The 25,334-nt window shown below is 38.5% G+C and overlaps 1 protein-coding gene across 6 annotated transcripts in view; it reads left to right on the top strand.

Moving 5' to 3' along the window:
• LOC129505913 (membrane cofactor protein-like) overlaps window positions 1–25,334 on the top strand; it is a 47,296-nt gene that overhangs the window by 3,191 nt on the left and 18,771 nt on the right. For all 6 annotated transcript variants that reach the window (XM_055319267.1, XM_055319264.1, XM_055319261.1 and 3 more), the window contains exons 2-5: window positions 5,162–5,344; window positions 5,719–5,821; window positions 15,995–16,089; window positions 17,462–17,659. In XM_055319267.1, coding sequence (XP_055175242.1) covers window positions 5,162–5,344; window positions 5,719–5,821; window positions 15,995–16,089; window positions 17,462–17,659 — 579 coding nt within the window. The remainder of the gene's footprint in view (window positions 1–5,161; window positions 5,345–5,718; window positions 5,822–15,994; window positions 16,090–17,461; window positions 17,660–25,334) is intronic.

Genomic DNA, 25,334 nt, shown 5'->3' with positions numbered 1-25,334 from the left:
CGTGAAACTTAAAGATGATTATTTTCTTTTCTTTCCTTTTTTTTTTTTTTAATTTATGTTAGTCACATACAGAGAGAGAGAGGCAGAGACACATGCAGAGGGAGAAGCAGGCTCCATGCACCGGGAGCCCGACGTGGGACTCGATCCCGGGTCTCCAGGATCGCGCCCTGGGCCAAAGGCAGGCGCTAAACCACTGCGCCACCCAGGGATCCCGATTATTTTCAATATTAGATGCATCTCAGTGTATTCTTCAGCATGGTGTTCTGTTTGACTGCGGTGGCCCTTTGAGCGCCAGATGTTTTGCCTAGCCCCTCCAAGGGACATCCTGTGCTCGGTGTTAGGGCTGCATGTGTGAATGGAGTCAGCCAGGGGGACTATTAAACACAAAAACTTGTGATAGTGACTGAAAGATCCATGCTGAGGACAGTCCAAGAGGAGGGGACTGGGCACTGCCTCCCGGGGAAGTGGAAAATGCTTGCTAGAGGAGCAGTTGACTGGGTTCAGTGTTAAGAAGTCAGGGGTTGAGCAGGAGCCACAGCTGAGCAGGAAGGAAGGGTGTTCAGAGCAGAGGGAGCAGTGTGATGGATCAGAGGCTTAGACACATGACATGGCTGGGGGCATTCGATGACTGCAGAGCTACCCGGTGTGGCAGCAGGAGGACAAGGGAGGCAAGAGAGAGCCCGAGGACTAGATCCCAGAGCCAAACATTGTGAAGAGCAACAGGATAGTCAGCAATGAACAATCACCATCATTAAAATTCAGACATGACGTTATTATCTGTTCTTTCAGGGCACCTTGAGCCGTTTTGTTGGACTTAATACATAGCGAATCGAAACCAGGGTTACTTTAATTTTTCCAGACTCAGTAGAAGACCATGTCTTGAGGACTACATCGCTAAGTGTTTTGGTGGAAGCACGGGAGGGTTTCAGATGAGTGTGGTGGGAAGCAGTGTTGCCTAGTTGCTGGGGATGTTGTCTTGGACAAATTACTTAAGCTGCTGTGCCTTAGTTTGCTCATCTTACAGAGGGGAAAATAGTATCCTATTCATAGGATGAGTATGAAGTTAGTTAAATTGCCCTTAAAATAATGGTACACAGGTAGTGCTGAAGGTTCGCTATTGCTAAAATTATAATATCACCACTGTTGTTTTAAGAAAGAAGATGTAGAATCTTTGGTTACCGTACTTGGGGAAAAAAATCCCCATTATTTGGAGTTCTCCTTTGATACTGTTAAATACTGTTTGTAATAATAACAGTAATGGAGATTGGGTCCATGATAAAACAAGAAAGCATAAATATTTTGACATGAGAGAAATCAAATACTCTGATAAAGGGAAAGAGCTGTCATTCAACCAATGAAAAAGTTTGAAGAGAGGCATAAAACAACAAAGACAAAAATGATGATTTGGTGATTTCTCTGGAAGACATTGGCTGAGCAGAAAAGAATTTGAGTTTTTGTCTAAGAAGATCTGCTAACTGCACTCATTCAGCTGTGGTGCTGGGCATTACAAGTGCAGTGATATGTCATACGTGGTCCTCAGAAGGTAACAGTCTCGGAGGGAGTACAAACAATAATGACTTAGGCTTTGAGGCATTCTGTGGAAGAAGTAAATCGAGCATCGTGAGGACACTTCACCTAGTTTTCTGATAAGAGATGTCAAGAGCCACAAGAAGTGGCATGTCACTGAAACTGAAAGATGAGTGGGGTGGGAGGAATGTGGGATCTCTGGTCAAAGCTGAAGTTAAATGATGCAAGGAGATCTGGAGTGCTGATGTAGTTTAGGCAATTGAATGGACACTATAAGGAATCGAATAGGGCTTGAGAATATTATGCAAGAGTGAGCAGAGCCCTGATAGGGACAGGCTTTACAAGTCAGCTAGCCATGATAAGGAGCCCTTAGGCATTGTCATGAGGGCATTAGGGAAGTCATCGAAAGGTATCTGACTTGGAAGAGTTTTGGTCACTGTCATATCAATGTGACTCTGGCAGCAATGTGAAACCTGAAATGAATGAAAGATGATGAGATAGGTAAGGGGGCCTGTTCAGAAACGCTGATAGCACTCTAGAGAAGAAATGGCAGTGGTGTGAACTTGAAACAAAGGTAGAATTAGAGCGGTGGATCAGATATCAAGCAGGAAGACCATCTGTCTTCAACTCAACACCAAAAAAATCCCAGATAATCTAGGTATAAAATGGACAGGTGACATGAACAGACATTTCTCCAAAGAAGACAAATGACCAAGAGCCTCAAAAAAGGATGTTCAATTTCAGTAATCATCAGAGAAGTGCAAATCAAAAGCGCAATGAGACATCACCTCACACTTGTCAGAATGGCAATATCAAAAGCATAGGGAAGTGGATAAAAAGGCCTCCTTATCCACTATTGGTGGGAGTTCAAACTGGTACAGTCACTGTAGAAAACAAATGGAGGTTCCCTAGAAATTTAAAAGTAGAATTGCCATATAATCCAGTAATACCACTACTGGTATTTACCCTAAATATGTGAAAACACTGATTTGATAAGACATATGCACCCTTATGTTTATTGCAGCATTATCTATAATACCAAAAATATAGAAGCAATCCAAGGGTCTATCGATATATGAATGTATAAGAAGGTGTGGTGTACATATACAATGGAGTATAATTTAGCCATAAAAAGGAATGGAATCTTGCTATTTGTAGCAATGTGGTTGGATCTAGAGGGTATAATGCTAAGTATAAGTCAGTAAGTGATAAATGCCATATGATATCAGGCACATATGGAATGTTGTTTGTGTTGCTGTTTTTTAGAAAGCATGAGTGGTGGGGAGTGGCAGAGGGAGAGGGATTGAGAATCTCAAGCAGACTCCATGCTCGGCACAGAGCCTGATGTGAGGCTCAGTCCCAAGACCCATCATGATTTACATGACCTGAGCCGAAATCAAGAGTCAGACACTTAACCAGCTGAGCCACGCAGGCACCCCTATGTGTGGAATCAAAGGAACAAAACCAATGAACAAAGATAAAAAGACATAAACTAAAAAACAGACTTTTAAATATAAAGAACAGACGGGTGAGGAAGTGGGTGAAATAGGTGAAGGATTAAGAGTACATTTATTTTGATGATCATTGAGTAATATATAGAATTGTTGAATCACTATACTGTACACCTGAAAACTAATATAACAGTGTGTGTTAATTATTCAGGAATTAAAAATTTAAGAACCCATCTGTCTTACTTGTGGGGCGTGTATGAGTGTAAAGACTCAAGAGACCACACTTTGGCTTCAATATATTATTTGAGAGAGCATGACATTTCAAGTGGAGCATGTGGTGAGACAATTGGTAATATACAGTCGGCACCCAGGGGAGTGATCAAGGATGGAGACCAGGATTTGGAAGGCAGCTCTTCTTAGTTGTAATGAGGTCAAGGGAGTATACACACTCACCCAGAGGGATGTGCAGAATGAAGTAACAAGAGTTCCTACAGCAACCCATGACGAACATCACAGCAGCAACCCAGAGACGAACATCTCTGCAACTGGCCAGAGAAGAAAGGGTAGCCAGAGGATAAAAAAACATTGAGTGTTCTGAGCAAGAAAGCAGTTTTATTGTAAAAGTGTGATGTTGCACTCAATTATTAAAGCGTATAAAGCTTGCAAACCCAGTTGTAAATTCTGCACATTTTTGAAATCATGTCTTATAACTGCACGTGAGGAAGAAGAAATACTTCAAATTAGTTGAACAAATAAATCATCCAACTGACATTTCTTTTTCCATTCAAATCACTATATATGAAAGTTGTATTTGGAAGTCTATCTTCTTCATCTGCTTTCAAGGTAGTTACTGAAATTGAATGCATAAAACAAGGAATACTTATATTTTTTAATCAGGGGCATGCTGTTACTTGATTTCTTTCTTGGTGGTTCCATGATTTCTAATGATGTAACTCATTTGTATCTAGAACGGGGTTATATCGCATTTCTAGTTGAAGGAATATAGGATCCTTTGATCAGCAGAGGAAGATGAAATTATATTTAAAATAATGCCCCAAAAAGGAAGCTTTTTTTTCCTGTAAGGCTGTTCAGGGTAGTAAACTTTGATATTTAAATGTTGTCTGTTCACTTGTGAGCAGCTCAGTCACTCATATGAAACACAAAATGAAGTCTTATATGAGAGACTTCAATGCCTACTTATCTTGATCTCTGAACTAAAGAATTCCTTTTTTTAAATTTTTATTTATTTATTTATTTATGATAGTCACAGAGAGAGAGAGAGAGAGAGAGAGAGAGAGGCAGAGACACAGGCAGAGGGAGAAGCAGGCTCCATGCACCGGGAGCCCGATGTGGGATTCGATCCCGGGTCTCCAGGATTGCGCCCTGGGCCAAAGGCAGGCGCCAAACCGCTGCGCCACCCAGGGATCCCTGAACTAAATAATTCTTATGTAATAATCACTTGTTACTCTAGCATTTCTGAAGCACCCACTGAGAAGAGAGTGCAGTAGAAAAAGAAGATCTGTGATCTCTGGCCTCTAGGAACTTGCCTTCTGTGAGGAGACTGAGCCTGAAGTGACAAGTTATCATTAGTTTGTCTTAAGCTATGGAAGAGGAATCAGGGCAGAGTGCTATGTACTACAGAAGGCTTCTTTAAAAAAAAAAAAAAAAAGATTTTATTTATTCATTCATGAGAAACACAGAGAGAATGGCAGAGGCAGAGGCAGAGGCAGAGGGAGAAGCAGGCTCCGTACAGGGAGCCCAGTGCAGGGCTCGATCCTGGGACCGCAGGATCTTGCCCTTAGCCAAAGGGAGATGCTCAACTGCTGAGCTACCCAGGCGTCCCACTACAGAAGGCTTCTTAGAGGAAAGGTGAGTTTTGAAATGAACTGAGAAAAAAGTGGGGAAAACCTAAACCAATGATTTTGTTTCTTCACTCTATTGTTGAAAGAAAATTCCATCTTATTCCCTAACAAATTAAAACCTAGTATGATGTTACTGAAAATAAGCAAGCCATATCTTCAAATACTATCACAACTTGAGTAAAAACATGGAAGAATCATTTAAAATCTCACCAAGAATCTTTCCACTTTTTCTGTATTACCTATCTGCTGGGAGACCATAGTGCCTGGTTGGTGAAAGAGGTAAGATACTTCATTTTCATGTTCTCATTCTCTTATCCCTAGATGCCTGTGATCCTCCGGCATACATCTCTATGAAGCCAAATGTTAGCAAAATGAACTTTGACCCTGGTGACACGATATTCTTTACCTGTAAACTAGGATACAAGCCTATTAGGTCTCCCCTTCTCATGTCTTCTGTTTGTCAGCCTGATAATACATGGACTCCTCTCAAGGAGGGTTGTACAAGTAAGTGTACAAAACTTTTTTTTTATTGTTCTAGAGATTTCACACATTTTAGGCTGCGTATTGCACTAATACAGTGATTGTTTTCTCATGTGAATGTACATTTTAGATAGCAGTGTAGTTTTTCAGACTTTGAAAAATCCCCAGGGACTCTGTCTTGGAAGCTGGTTACCTGGTTGAATTTGAATCTTAAGTTTGGCCTTATAATAGTCAAAGAAATAAAATAATACTCTCATGAATTCAGATGAGCAATGTAGAATTTTGATTTTAATTTAAATGTCTTGAAATTACTATGAAATATGCTAATTTAAACATTTAGACATTTTTAGATGCTTTGAAATTGCTATGAAACAATGAATTTAAAAATTTTCTTTTAGAAAAATCATGTCAACATCCAGGAGAACCCAGCAATGGCCAGGTAGTCCTTGTAGATGAATCTCTGCTCTTTGGTTCAAAGATTCAATATTCCTGTAATGAGGGGTAAGTTGTTCCTTAATGTAATAAATAAGATAAATAATTACTAATTCCATTTTTGTTATGCTTCTCTTCTTAAGCATTCCCATAAAGTTGATTTCATTGTCCTTTTATACGAGAAGGCGTACTTGGAGCCTAACAAGTCTCAGGCTTTTTATTGAAACTGAGAAGGTGTGTAATTAGTAGAAAGAAATTTAAATTGAAGAAAAGCAAAATTCTATAATATTTACTATAAACATACTGTAAGCATTAACAATGATGACTTCATTTTGCCAACAAGATGAACCCTATTTAAAATGACCAACTCTCAAAGTTGAAGTTCGGCTTATAGAAATGGGAGATCAAATTACCAACTGAAGATATTCTTATATTGAGATAATGCTAAGGTGTTACCATGCCAAAATTCACCTAGTTAGCCTGGACCATTATATTGATCAGGATTTGTTAGTTGGATTTTTGTGACTGCTACAAAGGTTTAAGTATCTCAAAAAGAGATACTGAGCGCTTAAGAATTACAACCTTTGTTCCATAGGACTCTTAATAATATATATTGGGGATACTGGGCATTTATGAAAAATGTTTGCCTAAAGGGTAAATGGAATACAATATGGAAATGTATAGGACTTTTTTTGTTTTGGGGTTTTTTTTTTTGAGAGAGCACATATGAGTGGCGGATGGGGGGTGGGCGACAGCAAGAGAGGGAGAGAGGATCTTAAGCAGACTGTATGCTTGGTGCAGAGCCTGAAGCAGGGCTTAATCTCACAACCCGGCGATCATGACCTGAGCCAATTATCAAGAATCAGAAGCTCAACCAATTGAGCCACCCAGGGGCCCTACATCTGATTTTTTTTTAATTGACTTTTTATATTGACTGCTACTTTACTGAATTCATTTATTAGTGCTACTAACCCTTTTATTTGTTCTGGTGGAATCTGTGGGGTTTTCTACAGATAAGATCACATCATCTGCAAACTGATAATTTTACTTCTTACTTTCCTGTTTGGATGTTTTGAATGTCTTTTATTTCTTTTTCTTGCCTAACTGCTATGGCTAGAATTTCCAGTACTGTGTTGAATAGAAGTGGTAACAGCAGGCATCCTTGACTTGTTCCTCATCTTAGAGGAAAAGCTTTCAGCTTTTCACCATTGAATATGATATTTAGTGTGGGTTTTTCATGAGTGGTCTTTATTATCCTAAAATAGTTTTCTTGTCTTCCTAGTTCATTCAGTATATTTATCATAAAAGAGTGTTGAACTTTCTCAAATGCTTTTTCTGCATCAGTTGAGATGATGATGTAGTTTTTGTCCTTTCTGCTGATGGGGCATATGACAGTGATCATTTTATTTCCGTGTAGTGTCTTTGTCTGGCTTTGGTATCATGTTAATGCTGATCACATAATGAATTTGAAAGACTTCCCTCTTGAATTTTTTGGAGAAATTTGAGGAGGATAGGTATCACTTCTTCTTTAAATGTTTGGTAGAATTCACCTGTGAAAACATCAGGTCTAGAGCTTTTATTTATTTTTTTTAAAGTATATTTTTTTATTATTTATTTATGATAGTCATACAGAGAGAGAGAGAGAGTGAGAGGCAGAGACATAGGCAGAGGGAGAAGCAGGCTCCATGCCCTGGGAGCCTGACGTGGGATTCGATCCCGGGTCTCCAGGATCGTGCCCTGGGCCAAAGGGAGGCGCCAAACCGCTGCGCCACCCAGGGATCCCGTCTAGAGCTTTTATTGAGAGAATTTTGATTACTGATTCAGTCTCCTTACTGGTTATGTCTATTCATATTTTCTCTTTCTTCATGGTTTAGTTTTGGTAGGTTTGTCTTTCCAGGAATTTGTCCATTTTATCTGTTATCAAACCTGCTGGTATAAAATTATTCATAGTACTTTATTATATTTTGTATTTCCATAGAGTTGATAGTAATGTTTCCACTTAATTTTTTTTTCAATAAATTGAGTCTTCTCTCTTTCTTAGTCCATCTAACAAAGGTTTGTGAATTCGGTTGATCTTTACAAAGAAACAACTTTTGGTTTCATTGATTTTCTGTATTGTTTTTCCCCTCTATTTTATTTATCTGCTCTCTAATCTTTAGTACTTACCTCCTTCTGCTAGCTTTGGGTTTAGTTTTTCTTTTTCTAATAACTTTAGTTGTAGTGTTTGGTTGTTGATTTCAGATCTCTCATTTTTTAAGGTAAGCCTTTATGGTCATAAATCTCCCCTTGGCATTGCTCTGCTGTATCCCATAAGTTTTGGTATGCTGTGTTTTCATTTTCATTCACTTAAAAGCATTTCCTGATTTCCCTTTTCTTATTTGATCCACTGCTTGTTTAAAAGCATGTGGTTTAATTTTCACAATGTTGTGAATTTTCTGGTTTTCCTTTTATTTTTTTATTTTTTATTTCTTGGCTGGTTTTCCTTTTAATATAGGTTTCTAACTTCATCCCATTGTGGCCAGAGAAGATTCTTGTGTTTTCCACATAGAGCATCATGTCATCTGTGAAGAGTAAGAGTTTGACTTTTTTGCCAATCACATGTCTTTTATTTCTTTTGGTGGTCTGATTGCTGAGGCTAGGACTTCTAGTACTGTATTGAACAACAGTGGTGATAGTGGACACTCTTGCCATGTTCCTGACCTTAGAGGAAAAGTTCTGTTTTTCCCCATTGAGAATGATAATTTCTTGTGGGCTTTTCATAGATGGCTTTTATGATATTGAGGTATGTTCCCTTTATCCCTACACTTTGAAGAGCTTTAATCAAGAAAGGATGCTGTACTTTGCTGAATGCTTTTTCTGCATATTTTGAGAGGATCCTATGGTTCTTGTCCTTTCTTTTATTTATGTAGTGTATCACATTGATTGGTGGATGTTGAACCACCCTTGTAGCCCAGGAATAAATGCCACTTGGTTGCGGTGAATAATCCATTTAAGGTACTGCTGGATCCTGTTGGTTGGTGTCTCGGTGAGAATTATGGCATGCATTTTCATCAGGGATATTGGTCATTAATCCTCTTTTTTGGTGGGGTCTTTGGTTTTGGGATCAAGGTGTAATGCTGGCCTCATAGAAAGAGTTTGGAAGTTTTCTTTCCATTTCTATTTTTTGAAACAACTTCAGAAGAATAAGTATTAATTCTTCTTTAAATGTTTGGTAGAATTCCCCTGGGAAGCCATCTGGCCCTGGACTCTTGTTTTTGGGAGATTTTTGATTATTGCTTCAATTTCCTTTTTTTTTAAATTTTTTTTTAATTTATGATAGTCACACACACAGAGAGAGAGAGGCAGAGACACAGGCAGAGGGAGAAGCAGGCTCCATGCACTGGGAGCCCGACGTGGGATTCGATCCCGGGTCTCCAGGATCGCGCCCTGGGCCAAAGGCAGGCGCCAAACCGCTGCGCCACCCAGGGATCCCCATTGTTTCAATTTCTTTGCTGATTATGGGTCTATTCAGGTTTTCTATTTCTTCCTGTTTCAGTTTGGTAGTTTATACATTTCTAAGAATGCATCCATTTCTTCCAGATTGCCTAATTTGTTGGCATATAATTGCTGATAGTATGGTATTAGAATTGTTTGTATTTCTTTGGTGTTGGTTGTGATCTCTCCTCATTCATTCATGATTTTATTTATTTGAGTCCTTTTTCTTTTCTTTTTGATAAGTCTGCCCAGGGGTTTATTGATCTTATGGATTCTTTCAGAGATCCAGCTCTTAGTTTCATTGATATGTTCTACTGTTCTTTTGGTTTCTACTTCATTGATTTCTGCTCTAATTTTTATTAATTCTCTTCTCCTGCTGAGTTTAGGCTTTATTTACTATTCTTTCTCCAGCTCATTTAGGTCATGTATTTGAGACCTTTCTTGTTTCTTGAGAAAGGCTTGTATTTGCTATATACATCCCTATTAGTATATAGTGAAGGGGATGCCTTTGCTGCATCCCAAAGGTTTTGAAGAGTTGGATTCTCATTTTCATTTGTTTCCATGAATTTTAAAAATTCTTTTTTAATTTCCTGGTTGACCCTTTATCCTCCATGTATTTGAGTTATTTCCAAATTTCACCTTATGACTGAGTTTGTTTCAAAGTATTGTGGTCTGAAAATATGCAGTGAATGATCCCAGTCTTTTGGTACCAGTTGAGACCTGATTTGTGACCCAGCATGTGATCTATTCTGGACAATGTTCCATGTGCATTTAAGAAGAATGTGTAGTCTGTGCTTTAGGATGGAATGCTCTGAATATATCTGTGAAGTCTATCTGGTCCAGTGTGTCATTCAAAGCCCTTGTTTCCTTATTAATCTGCTTAGATGATCTGTCCATAACAGTGAGTTGGGTGTTAAAGTCCCCTACTATTGTTGTATTATTATTAATGTATTTCTTTAGTTTCATTATTAATTGGTTGCTCCCATGTTACGGGCATAAATATTTATAATTGTTAGATCTTCTTGTTAGATAGATCCTTTGATTATGATATAATGTCCTTCCTCATCTTATTACAGTCTGGTTTAAAATCTAATGTGTCTGATATAAAGATTGCCACTCCAGCTTTCTTTTGATGTCCATTATCATGATAAATAGTTTTCCCACCTCCTCACTTTCAATCTGGAGGTGTCTTTGGGTCTAATAGAGTCTCTTGCAGACAGCATATTGATGGGTCTTCCTTTTTTATCCAATCTCATACCCTGTGTCTTTTGATTGGGGTATTTAATCCATTTACATTCAGTGTAATTATTGAAAGATATGAATTTGGTGCTTTGTATTACCTATAAAGTCACTCTTTCTGTATTGTGTTTGTTTCTTTCTGGTTTTTGTGATTTTAGGGCTCTCTGCTTAAAGGATTTCTTTTCATATTTCTTGCAGGACTGGTTTGGTGATCAGGAATTCTTTTAGTTACTGTTTGTCCTGGGAGCTTTTTATCTCTCCTATTTTGAATGACATCCTAGCTGAGTACAGTATTCTTGGCTGCATATTTTTCACTTTGCACCCTGAATATATCATGCCAGTCCTTTCAGGCCTGCCAGGTCTCTGTCAGTAGATCTTCTGCCAGTCTAATGTTTCTACCTTTGTAGTTTATGGACCTCTTATTCTGAGTTGCTTTCAGGATTTTCTTTGTCTCTGACATTTGCAAGTTTCACTATTACTTGTTGGGGTGTTGACCTATTTTTATTGATTTTTAAGGGGTTCCCTGTGCCTGCTGAACTTGGATGTCTGCTTTCTTCCTCAGATTAGGGAGGCTCTCCACTATAATTAGCTCCAATATACCTTCTGCCCCTCTTTCTCTTTACTCTTCTGGGGTCCAAATTATTCTAATATTGTTTTGCTTTATGGTATCATTTATCTCTCAGATTCCTCCCTCCTGATCCAGTAGTTGTTTTTCTCTTTCTCAACTACAGTAGTCTCCATCATTTTGTCTTCTACATCACTAATTCTCTCTTCTGCCTTATTTGTCCTAGCAGCTAGAGCCTCTATTTTTTATCGCATCTCATTAATAGGCTTTTTGATTTTGACTCTCTAATGTCTTCTCTGCTTTTTTCAAGCCCAACTAGTATCTTTATAATCATTATTCTGAACTCTAGTTCTGACACCTTATATATGTCCATACTGATTAGGTCCCTGGTAGTCAGTACTGCCTCTTGTTCTCTTTTTTGAGGTAAGTTTTTCCATCTTGTCATTCTGTGCATGGATGAATAAATGAGTGAGAGAACAAAATACTAAAATGGCAACAACAGCCCCAGAGAAATATACACTAAACAAATCAGAAGAGCTTTGAAACCAATAAATAAATAAATAAATAAATAAATAAATAAATAAATAAATAAATAAATATTTTTTTAAGAAAAAAAAAAGGTTGGGGAGAATAGAGCAATACAGTGGATCCTGTATTTTGGTCCATTTGTTTTTTCTGTTTTTTGTTTGTTTGTTTTTTAAAGATTTTACTTATTCGTGAGAGAGAGAGAGGCAGAGACATAGGTAGAGGGAGAAGCAGGCTCCCTGCAGGGAGCCCGATGTGGGACTCGATCCTGGAACTCAGGGATCATGCGTTCCGAAGGCAGATGCTCAACCACTGAGCCACCCAGGCATCCCATTTTGGTCCATTTGTTAGAAAAACAGATCCCCAAATTTTAAAGAAAGAAAAACTTATATATGTACAAAAGTAAAGTTAAATACAATAAAAGGATAGAATGTAACTGTAAAAATGAAAATTAAAAGACAAGCAGAAAAAAATATATAAACAGATAGGTGAACAAAACAGAGTAATATAACATATCCTGAGGGTATTTTGGTTGGTTTTTTTAGAAGAAACTACATCTCACAATTGTGAAGAAAGAAAAACTTGCATATATACAGAAATAAAATTTAATACATTGAAAGGATAGAGAGTAATTATAAAGATGAAAATTTTTAAAAACTTTAACAAAAGAAAACAACAGCAACAAAAAAAAACAACAAAAAAGTAGAAAAAAGAATATAATCAGAAAGATGAAGAGAACAGAGGCATACACTAGATTCTAGGTGTATTTTGGATGAAAATTAAAGAAGATCCTGTAAAAAAAAAGAGTTCATAAAATAAATTTATTGTAAGAGGAAAGAGAAAATTAAAATTGAAAGACTAAAGAATCTTGGGGGAAAAAACTGAATTCTATGTCCTATTTTCCCCTAGCACTGGAGTTTTACAGTTCTCAGTGATGGGTAAACTTTGTCTTGGCTGGATGTGCTTGCTGATCTTCTAGGGGAGGGGCCTGTTGCATTGATTCTCATGTGTCTTTCTCTAAGGCAGAATTGTACCACCCTTGCCAGGGATCCAGGCTAAGTAATCTATTCCAGATTGCTCTGTATGGCTTTGTTTCCGGAAGGCTTTCCACATCATGTTAGAGGATGAGAATGAAAATGTTAGCCTCCCTATCTCCAGCCCCTAGCTGGAGGGCCCACTCCTCAGGACACCTTCAGGGAAAAGCAGTCAATTCCTCCTTTTTCCCAGGTCTCCGACCTCTCTCCGTGCTCACCCAGTCTGTGACCAGCATTTTTTTTTTTTGAATTTATTTATTTATGATAGTCACAGAGAGAGAGAGAGAGAGAGAGAGGGGCAGAGACACAGGCAGAGGGAGAAGCAGGCTCCATGCACCGGGAGCCTGATATGGGATTCGATCCCGGGTCTCCAGGATCACGCCCTGGGCCAAAGGCAGGCGCCAAACCGCTGCGCCACCCAGGGATCCCCTGTGACCAGCATTTTTATTTCAGGAGTGCGACCCCATTTCAAGGCTCTAAACCCTGTGGAGTCCTGCCATTTGTTTAGGTCCCTGCTTGGAGAGCGTCATGCTGACTGTGCCACCATTCACAGTATAAGGCAACCATGAGCTGAAAGCTGACTCAGTTTTGCTGGGTAAAGGAACTTTGGTTGCCAGAAATTTTTTTTCTTTTAATACTTTGAACATTCGGTTAGCCCACTGTCTTCTAGGCTCCACATTCCAGATGTGAAATCTGCTAATCTTATTTAGGGTCCCTTTTAGGTGATGATTCACTTCTTTCTTCTAGCTTTCAAGATTCTCTCTTTGTCTTTTGAAAGTTTGATTATTATGTGTCTTACTACGGGTCTCTTTGAGTTCATCTGACTTGGAGTTTGTTGAGCATTTTAGATATTTATAATCACATCTTTCATCAAATTTGGAAAGTTTACAGCAATTATTTCTTTAAATATTCTCTGTGCCCTTTCTATCTTCTTCTGAGAGTCTTACAGTGTATGTCTTGGTCTGCTAATTGGTGTCCCAACAGTCCCTTTTGCTATTTACTTTTCTTCAGTCTTTTCTCTTTCTGCTCAATAATTTCCATTGCCCTCTCTTCAAGTTTGCCAGTTCTTTTTCCTGCATCCTCAAATCTGTATTTAATTCCTCTAATGAATTTTTCATTGCAATTATTGAACTTTTCAACTCCAGAATTTCACTTTAGTTTAATTTTAGTTTTTTTTGTCGCCTAATAGATGTTTCTATTTTGTTCTCACATTGTTTTCTTGACTTTCTACATTTCTTTCTTTAGTTCTTTGAGCATCTTTAAGGCAGTTATTTTAAAGTCTTTGTCTAGTAGATCTGCTGCTAGGACTTTTAGGGGCAATTTCTGTTAATTTACATTTTCCTTTGAATGGACCAAACTTACCTCTTTTTTTTATGCCTTGTAAGTTTTGTTGAACTATACATTTGAATCTACTAATGTAATTCTGGAAATCCGATTCTACCCTTTCCCTAGGGCTTGCTCTTTTATATTATTGTTGTAGCACATGTCTGGGCCAAGGATCAGCCTGACATGTAAACTGAAGGTCTTTTCAGTTGTCTCGGGCCTTTCCCTGGTCATGCACACTCACTTTTAATTTCCCCCACATATGCAGTTGTTCTTCAGTGTTTTAGTCTTCACTGTCTGTCTCCTGAGAGGGAAAAGGTGAAAAATGATGTGGAGAGCAGAGGATATTGGAAGTTGAATCCTCTGGAAGTCACTTCAGACTGTTAAAAAGAGGCTTACAAGAGTGGCTGCCCACCTCGTTGACTGCTTCTCTGTGATCAGAAGTAGAATTCAGTGATAAAAGCACAGATTCCCAATATTTGGAGGACAGGGTCCTTTTTGCCCTTCCCTCCGGCTCACCCAAACTGCTTCAGGAACACATACACACCTGCCTTCTGGTAGTGGGAGATGCATACCTGACACTGCGTGAAGATGATATTGACTGAAATCAATGCAATTTACCTGTCCAAGTCTTTCCTTGGAAGTTGTCAGCCATCATCAGAGTTCAGAGTTCCAAAATAGTTACATTGCATAGATTCTTAGAGTACAACTATTGTTTAGATGGGGAGATAGATTCCTGGTGTTTACTACCTTCCTATTGTCCCAGAATCATCTCCTAATGCATAATAATAGAGAAATAGTGAGTGAGCCTTGGGGGAAATGTCAACTGGAAACGTGTACCGGTAATTTCATTGTCTATTTTTTAACTTGATGAAGTAGAAATATTAGAGCATGTTGTCTGTACAGGCATACCTCAAAGATTAGGGGTTTGGTTCCAGACTACTTCAATAAAAGAATATTGCAAAAAAGTGAGTGAAAATAATTTTTTGATTTCCCAGTGCTTAGAAAAGTTAATGTTTATACCATACTGTAGTCTATTAAATGTGTAATAACATTCTCTCTAAAAAATACAATGTACATAACTTAGTTTAAAAATAGTTTGTTGACATAGAGACAGGAAGTCAGCAAATGTTGCAAAAATAGCTCTGATAGACTTGCATGATGCAGAATTGCCACAGACCTTCAATTTGTAAAAAAAAAAAAATACAGTATGTGCAAAATGCAATAAAGTAAAATGCAATAAAGCAAGGTATACATGTAGTTAATAGAGACAGCATGCTAGGCACTTTGAGGGAGTATCAAACATCTAAGACATATTCTCTCCTCAGAGAAGTTGTTGCCTTATTGAGAAACAAAATATGTACAGAGAATTGTCAACGGAAAATAGTAAATGAGAAATGCCAAATAAAGTGATTCATGATCATTACAATGAGAGCTCAGAAGGAGAAGAGAGTACTGTGAATTTAAATCATCAGGGAAGATAATGAATAGGCATATTCTTGAGCTACTCCTAGAAAGATACTCCAAAGATCATCAGTAAGAACTAAAACTCACCTAGCACTCAGTATATGCCAGATGCAAGCTCATCAAATCCTCAAAACAGCCCCTTGAGGTATAAACTGTCATCCTCTTTGCATAGATGAGAAAGCTGAACGAGAGAAAAAGTAAGAGACTTGCCTGAGCTCAAATAGAAAGCGAGTAATGGATCTGGGACTCAGATCCAGGCAGGTAAACTCTAGGGCCTAATCTCTCTACTTGGTTGTTGTCCTTACGGAGAAGAATGACAGGAGCATAGGCATAGAAGTAAATGTATAAGGTGAATCCTGGAGATAGCAAAGTGGCCAGACTGACAGGACAGATTTATTTAGATGTCTTAGTTCTAGGTCAGTGTTTATTTAAATGCAGAAACTCTTTTTTGGTTAAATTACAGATACTGCTAGCATTCTCATTATATGCCCTTCAAAGAACTTCTGCCACAAACTACTGTAGCACAGAGAAACAACCATGTAAAATTTGCATTCATTATTATATACATCTTGTTAACTGCTAACGAATCCAATAACTTTTTCTTTTCTCATTTAGTTTTCGGCTAGTTGGAAAAAAAAGTCTATACTGTGAAATTTCTAGTAGTGACAGTAATAAAGTGGTTTGGAGTGATGATCCCCCACTGTGTACAAGTAAGTATAGTCTTTTGTTAGGATCTAGAACACTAGTTCTTAAAATTTTTTGTTGGGATCCTTTTATGTTTTAAAATTAGAAACCACAGAGAGCTTTTCTTTATGTGGGCTATGTCTACTGGTACTCATTATAATGGAATTAGAAGTTTTTAAAATAATTTTAAAAAAGATTTTATTTATTTATTCATGGTAGACACAGAGATAGAGACAGAGACACAGTCAGAGGGAGGAGCAGCAGGCTCCATGCAGGGAGTCTGACGTGGGACTCGATCCTGGGACTCCAGGATCACACCTGGGCAGAAGGCAGGTGCTTAAACCGCTGAGCCACCCAAGGTGCCCTAAAATAATTATTAATTCACTTTTAAGAACTGTAAGCTCAATGCATATTAATATTGCCACATATTTTTTAATAAAACAGAATTTTCCAAAGGAAAGAATAGTGGCATTGCTTTACAATTTGCAAATCTCTTCAAAATCTGGCTTAAAGGAAGATGTCTGAGTTCAGTCTGTTGTGCTATCACTCAATTTGTAGTATCTGGATAATTTCACTGTAGACATAAGGATTAAAGTAAAAAGAGACAGTAATATCTTGATACTGGGAACTACTAATTTAGTGAATGAATATACAGTTGACCCCTAACACAAATTTTAACTATGCAGGTCCACTTATTTGTGTTTTTTTAACTGTACAGCACTATAAATGTATTTTCTTAATGATTTTCTTAATAACACTTCCTTTTCTCTAGCTTATTTTATTGTAAGAATATAGTATATAATACATTTATAAAATATGTGTTAATCAACTCTTTGTTTTCGGTAAGGCTTCTGGTCAATAGTAGGCTATTAGCACTTAAATTTTGGAGGAGTCCAAAGAAATATGAGGAGCTTCAACTATGAAGAGATCAGTTCTCCTAACCCCTACGTTGTTCAAGTGTCAAGTGACTTATAAATTATAAAGCATTTCTCAACTAGCACTGAGTTTTATTTTTAATCACAAGCATATTTTCTCATTAAAGTGTCAGCACCTCTCTCTTTTTAAAAAGATTTTGTTTATAAATTGTCAGCATCTCTTATAATGAGAACTTAAATGGCCTTCCAGATAAACATAGGCATTTTATATAGAGATCTTATATAAGTATTTAAGAAAATGGGTTTTCTAAAAAAAAAAAAAAAAAAAGGTTTTCTTCTAAAATTTCATGTCTACATTACTGGTTTGAATTTGGAATAATACATTTTCTCACAGAAACTTCTAAATGGATATTGGATTTATAGCTAGCTTGTAGAATTCATGCCGTAATGAATTTATTGAAGGTATCATAATCATTTCCTTTCCTTCTGCCTTTCATGTCCTTTTTTATTCTTACTTTTTAAGAGATACTGTGTCAGCCACCTGGAAAAATAGCAAATGGAAGATATACCGATAGCCACAAGGATGAATTTGAATATAATGAAGTGGTAACTTACAGCTGTGACAATTCACAAGGAACAGATGAATATTCACTTATTGGAGAAAATAAGCTTATTTGTTCTGGCGATGGTGAATGGAGTAGTAACCCTCCTGAGTGTAAAGGTAATATTTCCATTTCTTTCCTTCTTCATTTGTAAATATTTTGGAAATATTTGGTAAATACTTACCAAGTAAACAAAACAGCCACCTGTGCTTGCTCCTCCCATTAAATTGGTTTCTAATTTAATTTTCTAAAGGTTTATTTGGGGGGGGGGTGCAGAGAGCAGGGTGGGGAGGGGCAGAAGGAGAGAGACAGACAGAGAATCTCCAGTAGACTCCTCACTGAGTGGGAAGCCCAGTGCAGAACTCTGTCTCGCTATGCAGGGGATCACAGCTTGATCTGAAATCGACTTGGACACTTAACCAATGGAGCCACTAAGGCTCCCCTAATATAATTTAATGTTGGTCAAAGTGACTCAAAAGTAGTTCTATTTATAGAACTCCCTAGCCTTTACCATACATGTTTTTGGCATTCTAATTAATACATTGTGAAATACTCCTGTATGTATGCATGAGGTAGGATTTTTTTTTTCCTGGAAACATCAAAAAGCTCAGCATAAACTGGCTTTAAAAGTAAGTTTTATCTTGTATTACAAGAAATCTGAGAGTTCTGGCTACAGGAAATGGTAGAGCAAATTGTAAAAGACTAACACTCTCACAAATAAGAATGATAAACTCTGGACAAAACATGTTTAAAATAATGTGTAAGGTTGTAGAGAGTGACCAAAAGCAGAGAGACTATGGAAGGGATTGACTTTTGGAAGAAAGGGACCACTGAATGACAGCAAAATATTTGCTCTATTCAGGTTCTCATAGAACATCCTTTAATACCATATTCTATGGTAGTTTAACTATCATATCAAAATATGATAAAGATTTTTTTTAGTTGAAATTGTGCAGATTATATCAGATCACAATGGAGTGAATGTAGAAATAAAAAATTTCTATAAAAGCCCCAAATATTTGAAAATTATGCAAGATACTTCTTACCAATCCAAGAGTAAAAGGGGAGGTCACAAGGAAAATTAGAAAGTGTTTTGAATTGAAAAAAAAATGAACACAACATATCAAAATATCACTCTTTGTGGGATACAGCAAAAGCATTGCTTAGAAAGATATTTATGGCCTGAAATATTTATATTAGAAAAAGAGAAAAGTCTCAAACCCATGATTCAAGCTTCCACCTGAAGAGAAGAAGAAATTAAGCTCAAAACCTAGGAACAGAAAAAAACAATAAAGGAGGAAATGAACAAAACTAAAAAGAAAAAAAAATGGAGAGAATCAGTAAAACCAACCTGTGGCTCTTGGAGAAGGTCAATAAAATGAATAAACCTCTAGTCAGGCTGACAAGAAGAAAGAAGATACGAATTGGTAGTATCAATAATGAAAAAGAGGACATCACTAAATATCTTGCAGACATTTAAAAAAATAATAAGGCAACGACTTTATGCCTATAAATTTGACAATTGAAACCTCTCACAAAAAGAATTATTTAGATCCTATATCCTCACTGGGGATTTCTGCCAAATATGAAGGAATAAATAATAGCTTTGTACGAACTTTTCAAGAAAATACAAGAGAGAGACTACTTCTCAGTTCATTTTGTGAGGACAGCATTGCCCTGATTTTAAAACCAAACAAAAACCTTGCAAGAAAATTACAAGTAATATCCATAATAAAGATAGAACCAAAACTCCTTTACAAAATGTTAACAAATCAAATTCTCTCATACATGAAAAGAAAAATGCATCATAATCAAGTAAGGTTTATTCCATGAATGCAGGGTTGATTCATATTCAAATATTTGTCAGTGCAATATATTGTCTCAAGACTATATGGAAGGGGAAAAAAACTACACATGATCATCTTAATAGAAGTTTAAAAAAAGGCAGCTGACTAATCATCTTTTCATGATAACATTTCTCAGCAAACTAGGAATCAAACAGAACTATCTCAATCTGATAAAAATACCACAGCTAGCATTATATTTAATGAAGAAAGATGAATTTATTTCCCCCTAAGGTAGGAAGAAGACAAGTATATCTACTGTCACCACTGTATTCAGCATTGTATCATATTCAACCTTCAGCAAGAGATAGAAATAGGAGCATACTGGAAAGAAAGAAATAAAATATAATCCTTGAGATGATTATTTAGAAGATTTGAAATACTGAAGTTTTAGCAAGTTTGCAAGACACAAGATCAATGTATAGAAAGCAACTATATGTTTACATACTGGCAGTAAACTATTAGAAACAAAATTTTTAAGTACCATTTACAACTTCAAACTTGTATAAATACTTGTGTATGAATCTAACAGCACATGTGCAAGATTTGAATGGCTAAAAACAGCTAAACATTTAATAAAAGAAAGAAGACCTTAATAAATAGAAATTTGGTAGCATGAATTAGAACACTCGGTATAATAAAGATGTCAATTCTCCATGGTTGATCTATAAATTCACAAGCCCGGGGGGAGGGGCAAGACGGCGGAAGAGCAGGGTCCCCAAGTCACCTGTCCCCAACAAATTACCTAGATAACCTTCAAACCATCCTGAAAATCTACGAATTCAGCCTGAGATGTAAAGAGAGACCAGCTGGAACGCTACAGTGAGAAGAGTCCGCGCTTCTATCAAGGTAGGAAGACGGGGAAAAAGAGATAAAGGAACAAAAGGCCTCCGAGGGGGAGGGGCCCCGCGAGGAGCCGGGCTGAGGCCGGGGCGAGTGTCCCCAGGACAGGAGAGCCCCGTCCCGGAGGAGCAGGAGCTGCACCAACCTTCCCGGGCGGGCGGAAAGGGGCTCGCAGGGAGTTGGAGCAGGACCCAGGAGGGCGGGGATGCCCTCGGGCTCCCGGGGACACTAACAGGCACCTGCGCCCCGGGAGAGTGCTCCGAGCTCCCTAAGGGCTGCAGCGCGCACGGCGGGACCGACCGGAGCAGCTCGGAGGGGCTCGGGCGGCGGCTCCAGGGAGGGAGCTGCAGGGCGGGAGCGCGAATCCAACAGCGCAGGCCCCGGAGCACAGGGCGCCGGGACACAGCCCAGGATCCGGCCTCCCCCGGGACAGGCAGAGGCTGGGAGGGCCCAGGACAGCGAGGACGCTCCTGCCCCGAGCTGAGCAGATCAGCGGCCCCGCCCCGGAGCCTCCAGGCCCTGCGGACGGAGAGCCGAGAGCCCCGAGCCCCGAGCCCCGTAGTTCCTGCGGAGGCTGAATCCAGGCTTCCAGAGTTGCCATAGCAACTGCGGCTGTTCCTCCTGGGGCCCCACGGGGTAGACAACCCCCGCTGAGCCCTGCAGCAGGCAGGGGCAGAGCAGCTCCCCCAAGTGCTAACACCTGAGAATCAGCACAGCAGGCCCCTCCCCCAGAAGACCAGCTGGACGGACCAGTGATACTCCCCCGTGTTCCAATACAACTTGTTTTTGGCCACTCTGCACTGAGCAAAATGACTAGAAGGAAAACCTCACCTCAAAAGAAAGAATCAGAAACAGCCCTCTCTCCCACAGAGTTACAAAATCTGGATTACACTTCAATGTCAGAAAGCCAATTCAGAAGCACCATTCTACAGCTACTGGTGGCTCTAGAAAAAAGCATTAAGGACTCACGAGACTTCATGACTGCAGAATTTAGATCCAATCAGGCAGAAATTAAAAATCAATTGAATGAGATGCAATCCAAACTAGAAGTCCTAACGACGAGGGTTAACGAGGTGGAAGAACGAGTGAGTGACATAGAAGACAAGTTAATGGCAAAGAGGGAAACTGAGGAAAAAAGAGACAATCAATTAAGGGACCATGAAGACAGATTAAGGCAAATAAATGACAATCTGAGGAAGAAAAACCTACGTTTAATTGGGGTTCCCGAGGGCACCGAAAGGGACAGAGGGCCAGAATATGTATTTGAACAAATCCTAGCTGAAAACTTTCCCAATCTGGGAAGGGAAACAGGCATTCAGATCCAGGAAATAGAGAGATCCCCCCCTAAAATCAATAAAAACCGTTCAACACCTCGACATCTAATAGTGAAGCTTGCAAATTCCAAAGATAAAGAGAAGATCCTTAAAGCAGCAAGAGACAAGAAGTCCCTGACTTTCATGGGGAGGAATATTAGGGTAACAGCAGACCTCTCCACAGAGACCTGGCAGGCCAGAAAGGGCTGGCAGGATATATTCAGGGTCCTAAATGAGAAGAACATGCAACCAAGAATACTTTATCCAGCAAGGCTCTCATTCAAAATGGAAGGAGAGATAAAGAGCTTCCAAGACAGGCAGGAACTGAAAGAATATGTGACCTCCAAACCAGCTCTGCAAGAAATTTTAAGGGGGACTCTTAAAACTCCCCTTTAAGAAGAAGTTCAAGTAACTCTGAACGTGAATGGGCTTAATGACCCCATCAAAAGGCGCAGGGTTTCAGACTGGATAAAAAAGCAGGACCCATCTATTTGCTGTCTACAAGAGACTCATTTTAGACAGAAGGACACCTACAACCTGAAAATAAAAGGTTGGAGAACCATTTACCATTCAAATGGTTCTCAAAATATACCCTAAAAACTACAGAACACTTCTGAAAGAAATTGAGGAAGACACAAAGAGATGGAAAAATATTCCATGCTCATGGATTGGCAGAATTAATATTGTGAAAATGTCAATGTTACCCAGGGCAATTTACACGTATAATGCAATCCCTATCAAAATACCATGGACTTTCTTCAGAGACTTAGAACAAATTATTTTAAGATTTGTGTGGAATCAGAAAAGACCCCAAACAGCCAGGGGAATTTTAAAAAAGAAAACCATATCTGGGGGCATCACAATGCCAGATTTCAGGTTGTACTACAAAGCTGTGGTCATCAAGAGAGTGTGGTACTGGCACAAAAACAGACATATAGATCAATGGAACAGAACAGAGAACCCAGAAGTGGACCCTGAACTTTATGGTCAACTAATATTCGAAAAAGGAGGAAAGACGATCCACTGGAAGAAAGACAGTCTCTTCAATAAATGGTGCTGGGAAAATTGGATATCCACATGCAGAAGAATGAAACTGGACCACTCTCTTGCACCATACACAAAGATGAACTCAAAATAGATGAAAGATCTAAATGTGAGACAAGATTCCATCAAAATCCCAGAGGAGAACTCAGGCAACACCCTTTTTGAACTTGGCCACAGTAACCGGAGAAGGACAAACAGTGTATGTTCTCATTCATTTGGGGAATATGAATAATAGTGAAAGGGAATATAAGGGAAGGGAGAAGAAATGTGTGAGAAATATCAGAAAGGGAGACAGAACATAAAGACTTCTAACTCTGGGAAATGAACTAGGGGTGGTGGAGGGGGAGGAGGGCGGGGGGTGGGGGTGAATGGGTGACGGGCACTGAGGGGTACACTTGACGGGATGAGCACTGGGTGTTATTCTGTATGTTGGTAAATTGAACACCAATAAAAATTAATTTATAAAAAAAAATAAATTCACAAGCCCAACAAAAATCCTAGAAGAATTTTTAAATTATTTTTTATTTGAAAAAATATTTTTAAAGGTTTTATTTATTCATGAGAGACAGAGAGGCAGAGACATAGGCAGAGGGAAAGCATGCTCCCTGTGGGGAGCCTGATGTAGGTGGGACTCAATCCCAGGACCCCAGGATCATGACTTAAGCAAAAGACAGATGTTCAACCACTGAGCCACCCAGGTGCCCGAGCAGCAGAATTTTTTATATAAATTGACAAGCTGAATCTAAAATTAATGAAAAAACTAATGAAACAAAATACTCAAAGCATTTTTGAAAATAATTTTATAACTCTCATTCTTCCTGGTCTCAGGACTTAATTATGAAATATAGTATTAAAGCATATAATCGAGACAGTGTAGTATTGTCGAAAGGGTATATAGAGCAATGGAACAGAATATAGTCCAGAAATAGACCCTTCCAGATGTGTCCAATTGATCTTATCATAGTTGCACAAACAATTCAATGGAAAAATGATAAAAGTACAGGCATAATTGGACATAAATATTCAAAAATATCAAAAAGAACCCTTAATTCATGTTAATACAGTATAAAAATGTTTACTCAAAATGGATAATGGATGTAAATGTAAAATCCAAAACTAAAAAAGTTTTACTAGAAAACAGGAAAAGTTTGTGACCTAGCCAAAGATTTCTTAAATACAACCATAAGAGCACGATCCTTTAAAGGAGAAAAAAATCAATGACAGACTTTTTAAGAGCTCAGAATGTCTGCTGTCACTCACACAACACTGTTAAAAGAATTTTTTTAAAAAGTGCCATGGACTGGAGAGAAAATATTTGCAAAACACATACCTAATAATGGACTAGATAGATAGATAGATAGATAGATAGATAGATAGATAGATAGACAGAACAGTTCATTTTTTTTTAAATGGGCAAAATGTTTACATTTATCTATTTAATCAAAGAAGATATATGGATGGCAAAAAGTACAAGAGAAGTTGCTCAATATCATTAGCGATTACAGAAATGTAATTTAAATGACAGTGAGATACCTAGATGCCTATTAGAATGGCTGAAATTAAAAAAAAAAAACAAAAACAAAAACTAAAAGCTAAAAACACCATATACTGGTAAGAATATAAAGCATTGCAACTTTCATACACTTTTTTAAGAATGAAAAGTGATATGACCTCTTTGGAACACAGTTTGGTGATTTCTTATAAAACTAAGCATACACTTACCATACAACTCAGCAATCCAAGTAAGATGAAAATACGCTCACATAGGAATCTGTGTGAGAATATTCAGCTGCTTTAGTTATAATCACCCCAAACTGGGAACAACCCACTTGTCCTTCAACTGGTGAGTGAATAAACAACCACGGTACATCTACACAATGGAATACTCCTCAGCGATAGAAAGGAGTGTGCTCTAATCCATGCAGCAACGAGAATGAATCTCTAATGCATTATGCTAAGTGAAACAAGCCATACTCAGGGGCAGTGGTCCCATTATGACATTCTGGAAAAGCAACTGTATAGAGATAGAAAACAGATCAGTGTTTGGCTGGTTGGTGAGGGGGGTTGTGGAGGTGGGGAGGGTTGATTACAAAGGGGCATGAGGAAATGTTGGGGGGTAATGGAACTCTTCTGTGTCTTTACTGTGGTGATTGCATGATTATTTGCATTTGTCAGGCCTAATACAGCTGTACACTTAAAAGGGTGAGTTTTACTGTATGTAAACTGTGTCTAGCAAACATAAGGAAAACCATTAGTGCAGTTAACAGCAGTGTAGCGCGACAGGGAAAAGATCGGTGAACCTGAAGTCAGGAGAATACGATTGGAAACGAATGATTAGAAAGAGAGAGACTTACAGATCCGTGGAAGAAGAGCAGGAAGTCAACATACGTGCTGTTGGTGCTTCAGAAAGAGAGGAGAAAGAGCAGTATGGAGGTGATTTGAATAAATATTGGCCCCAAATTACCCACAATTGTCCCAAAACAATAACCTCACAGAACCAAGGAAGTCTGACCCCAGCAGGATAAACACATTGTTCTAATTTACCAAGAAACCCCCACTGAACTAAACACATCGTGGTAGAACTAAAAGGGTCAAGGCAAAGCAGCCAGGAAGAGGGGAGAATAAACACATGTCACAGTGTCCTCCCCCAAGTAAGAGTGACAGCTGACTCGTGCTGAGGAACAGTGGAGACCGGAAGACAGTATCTGCTAGCGTGCTGGAAAAACCCCAAAACGTGTAATCTAGAATTC

Source organism: Nyctereutes procyonoides, unplaced genomic scaffold (genome assembly GCF_905146905.1).
Source record: "Nyctereutes procyonoides isolate TBG_1078 unplaced genomic scaffold, NYPRO_anot_genome, whole genome shotgun sequence".
Taxonomy (NCBI): domain Eukaryota; kingdom Metazoa; phylum Chordata; class Mammalia; order Carnivora; family Canidae; genus Nyctereutes; species Nyctereutes procyonoides.
The sequence above is the reverse complement of the archived record's forward strand: the minus strand, read 5'-3'. Positions and strand labels throughout refer to the sequence as shown.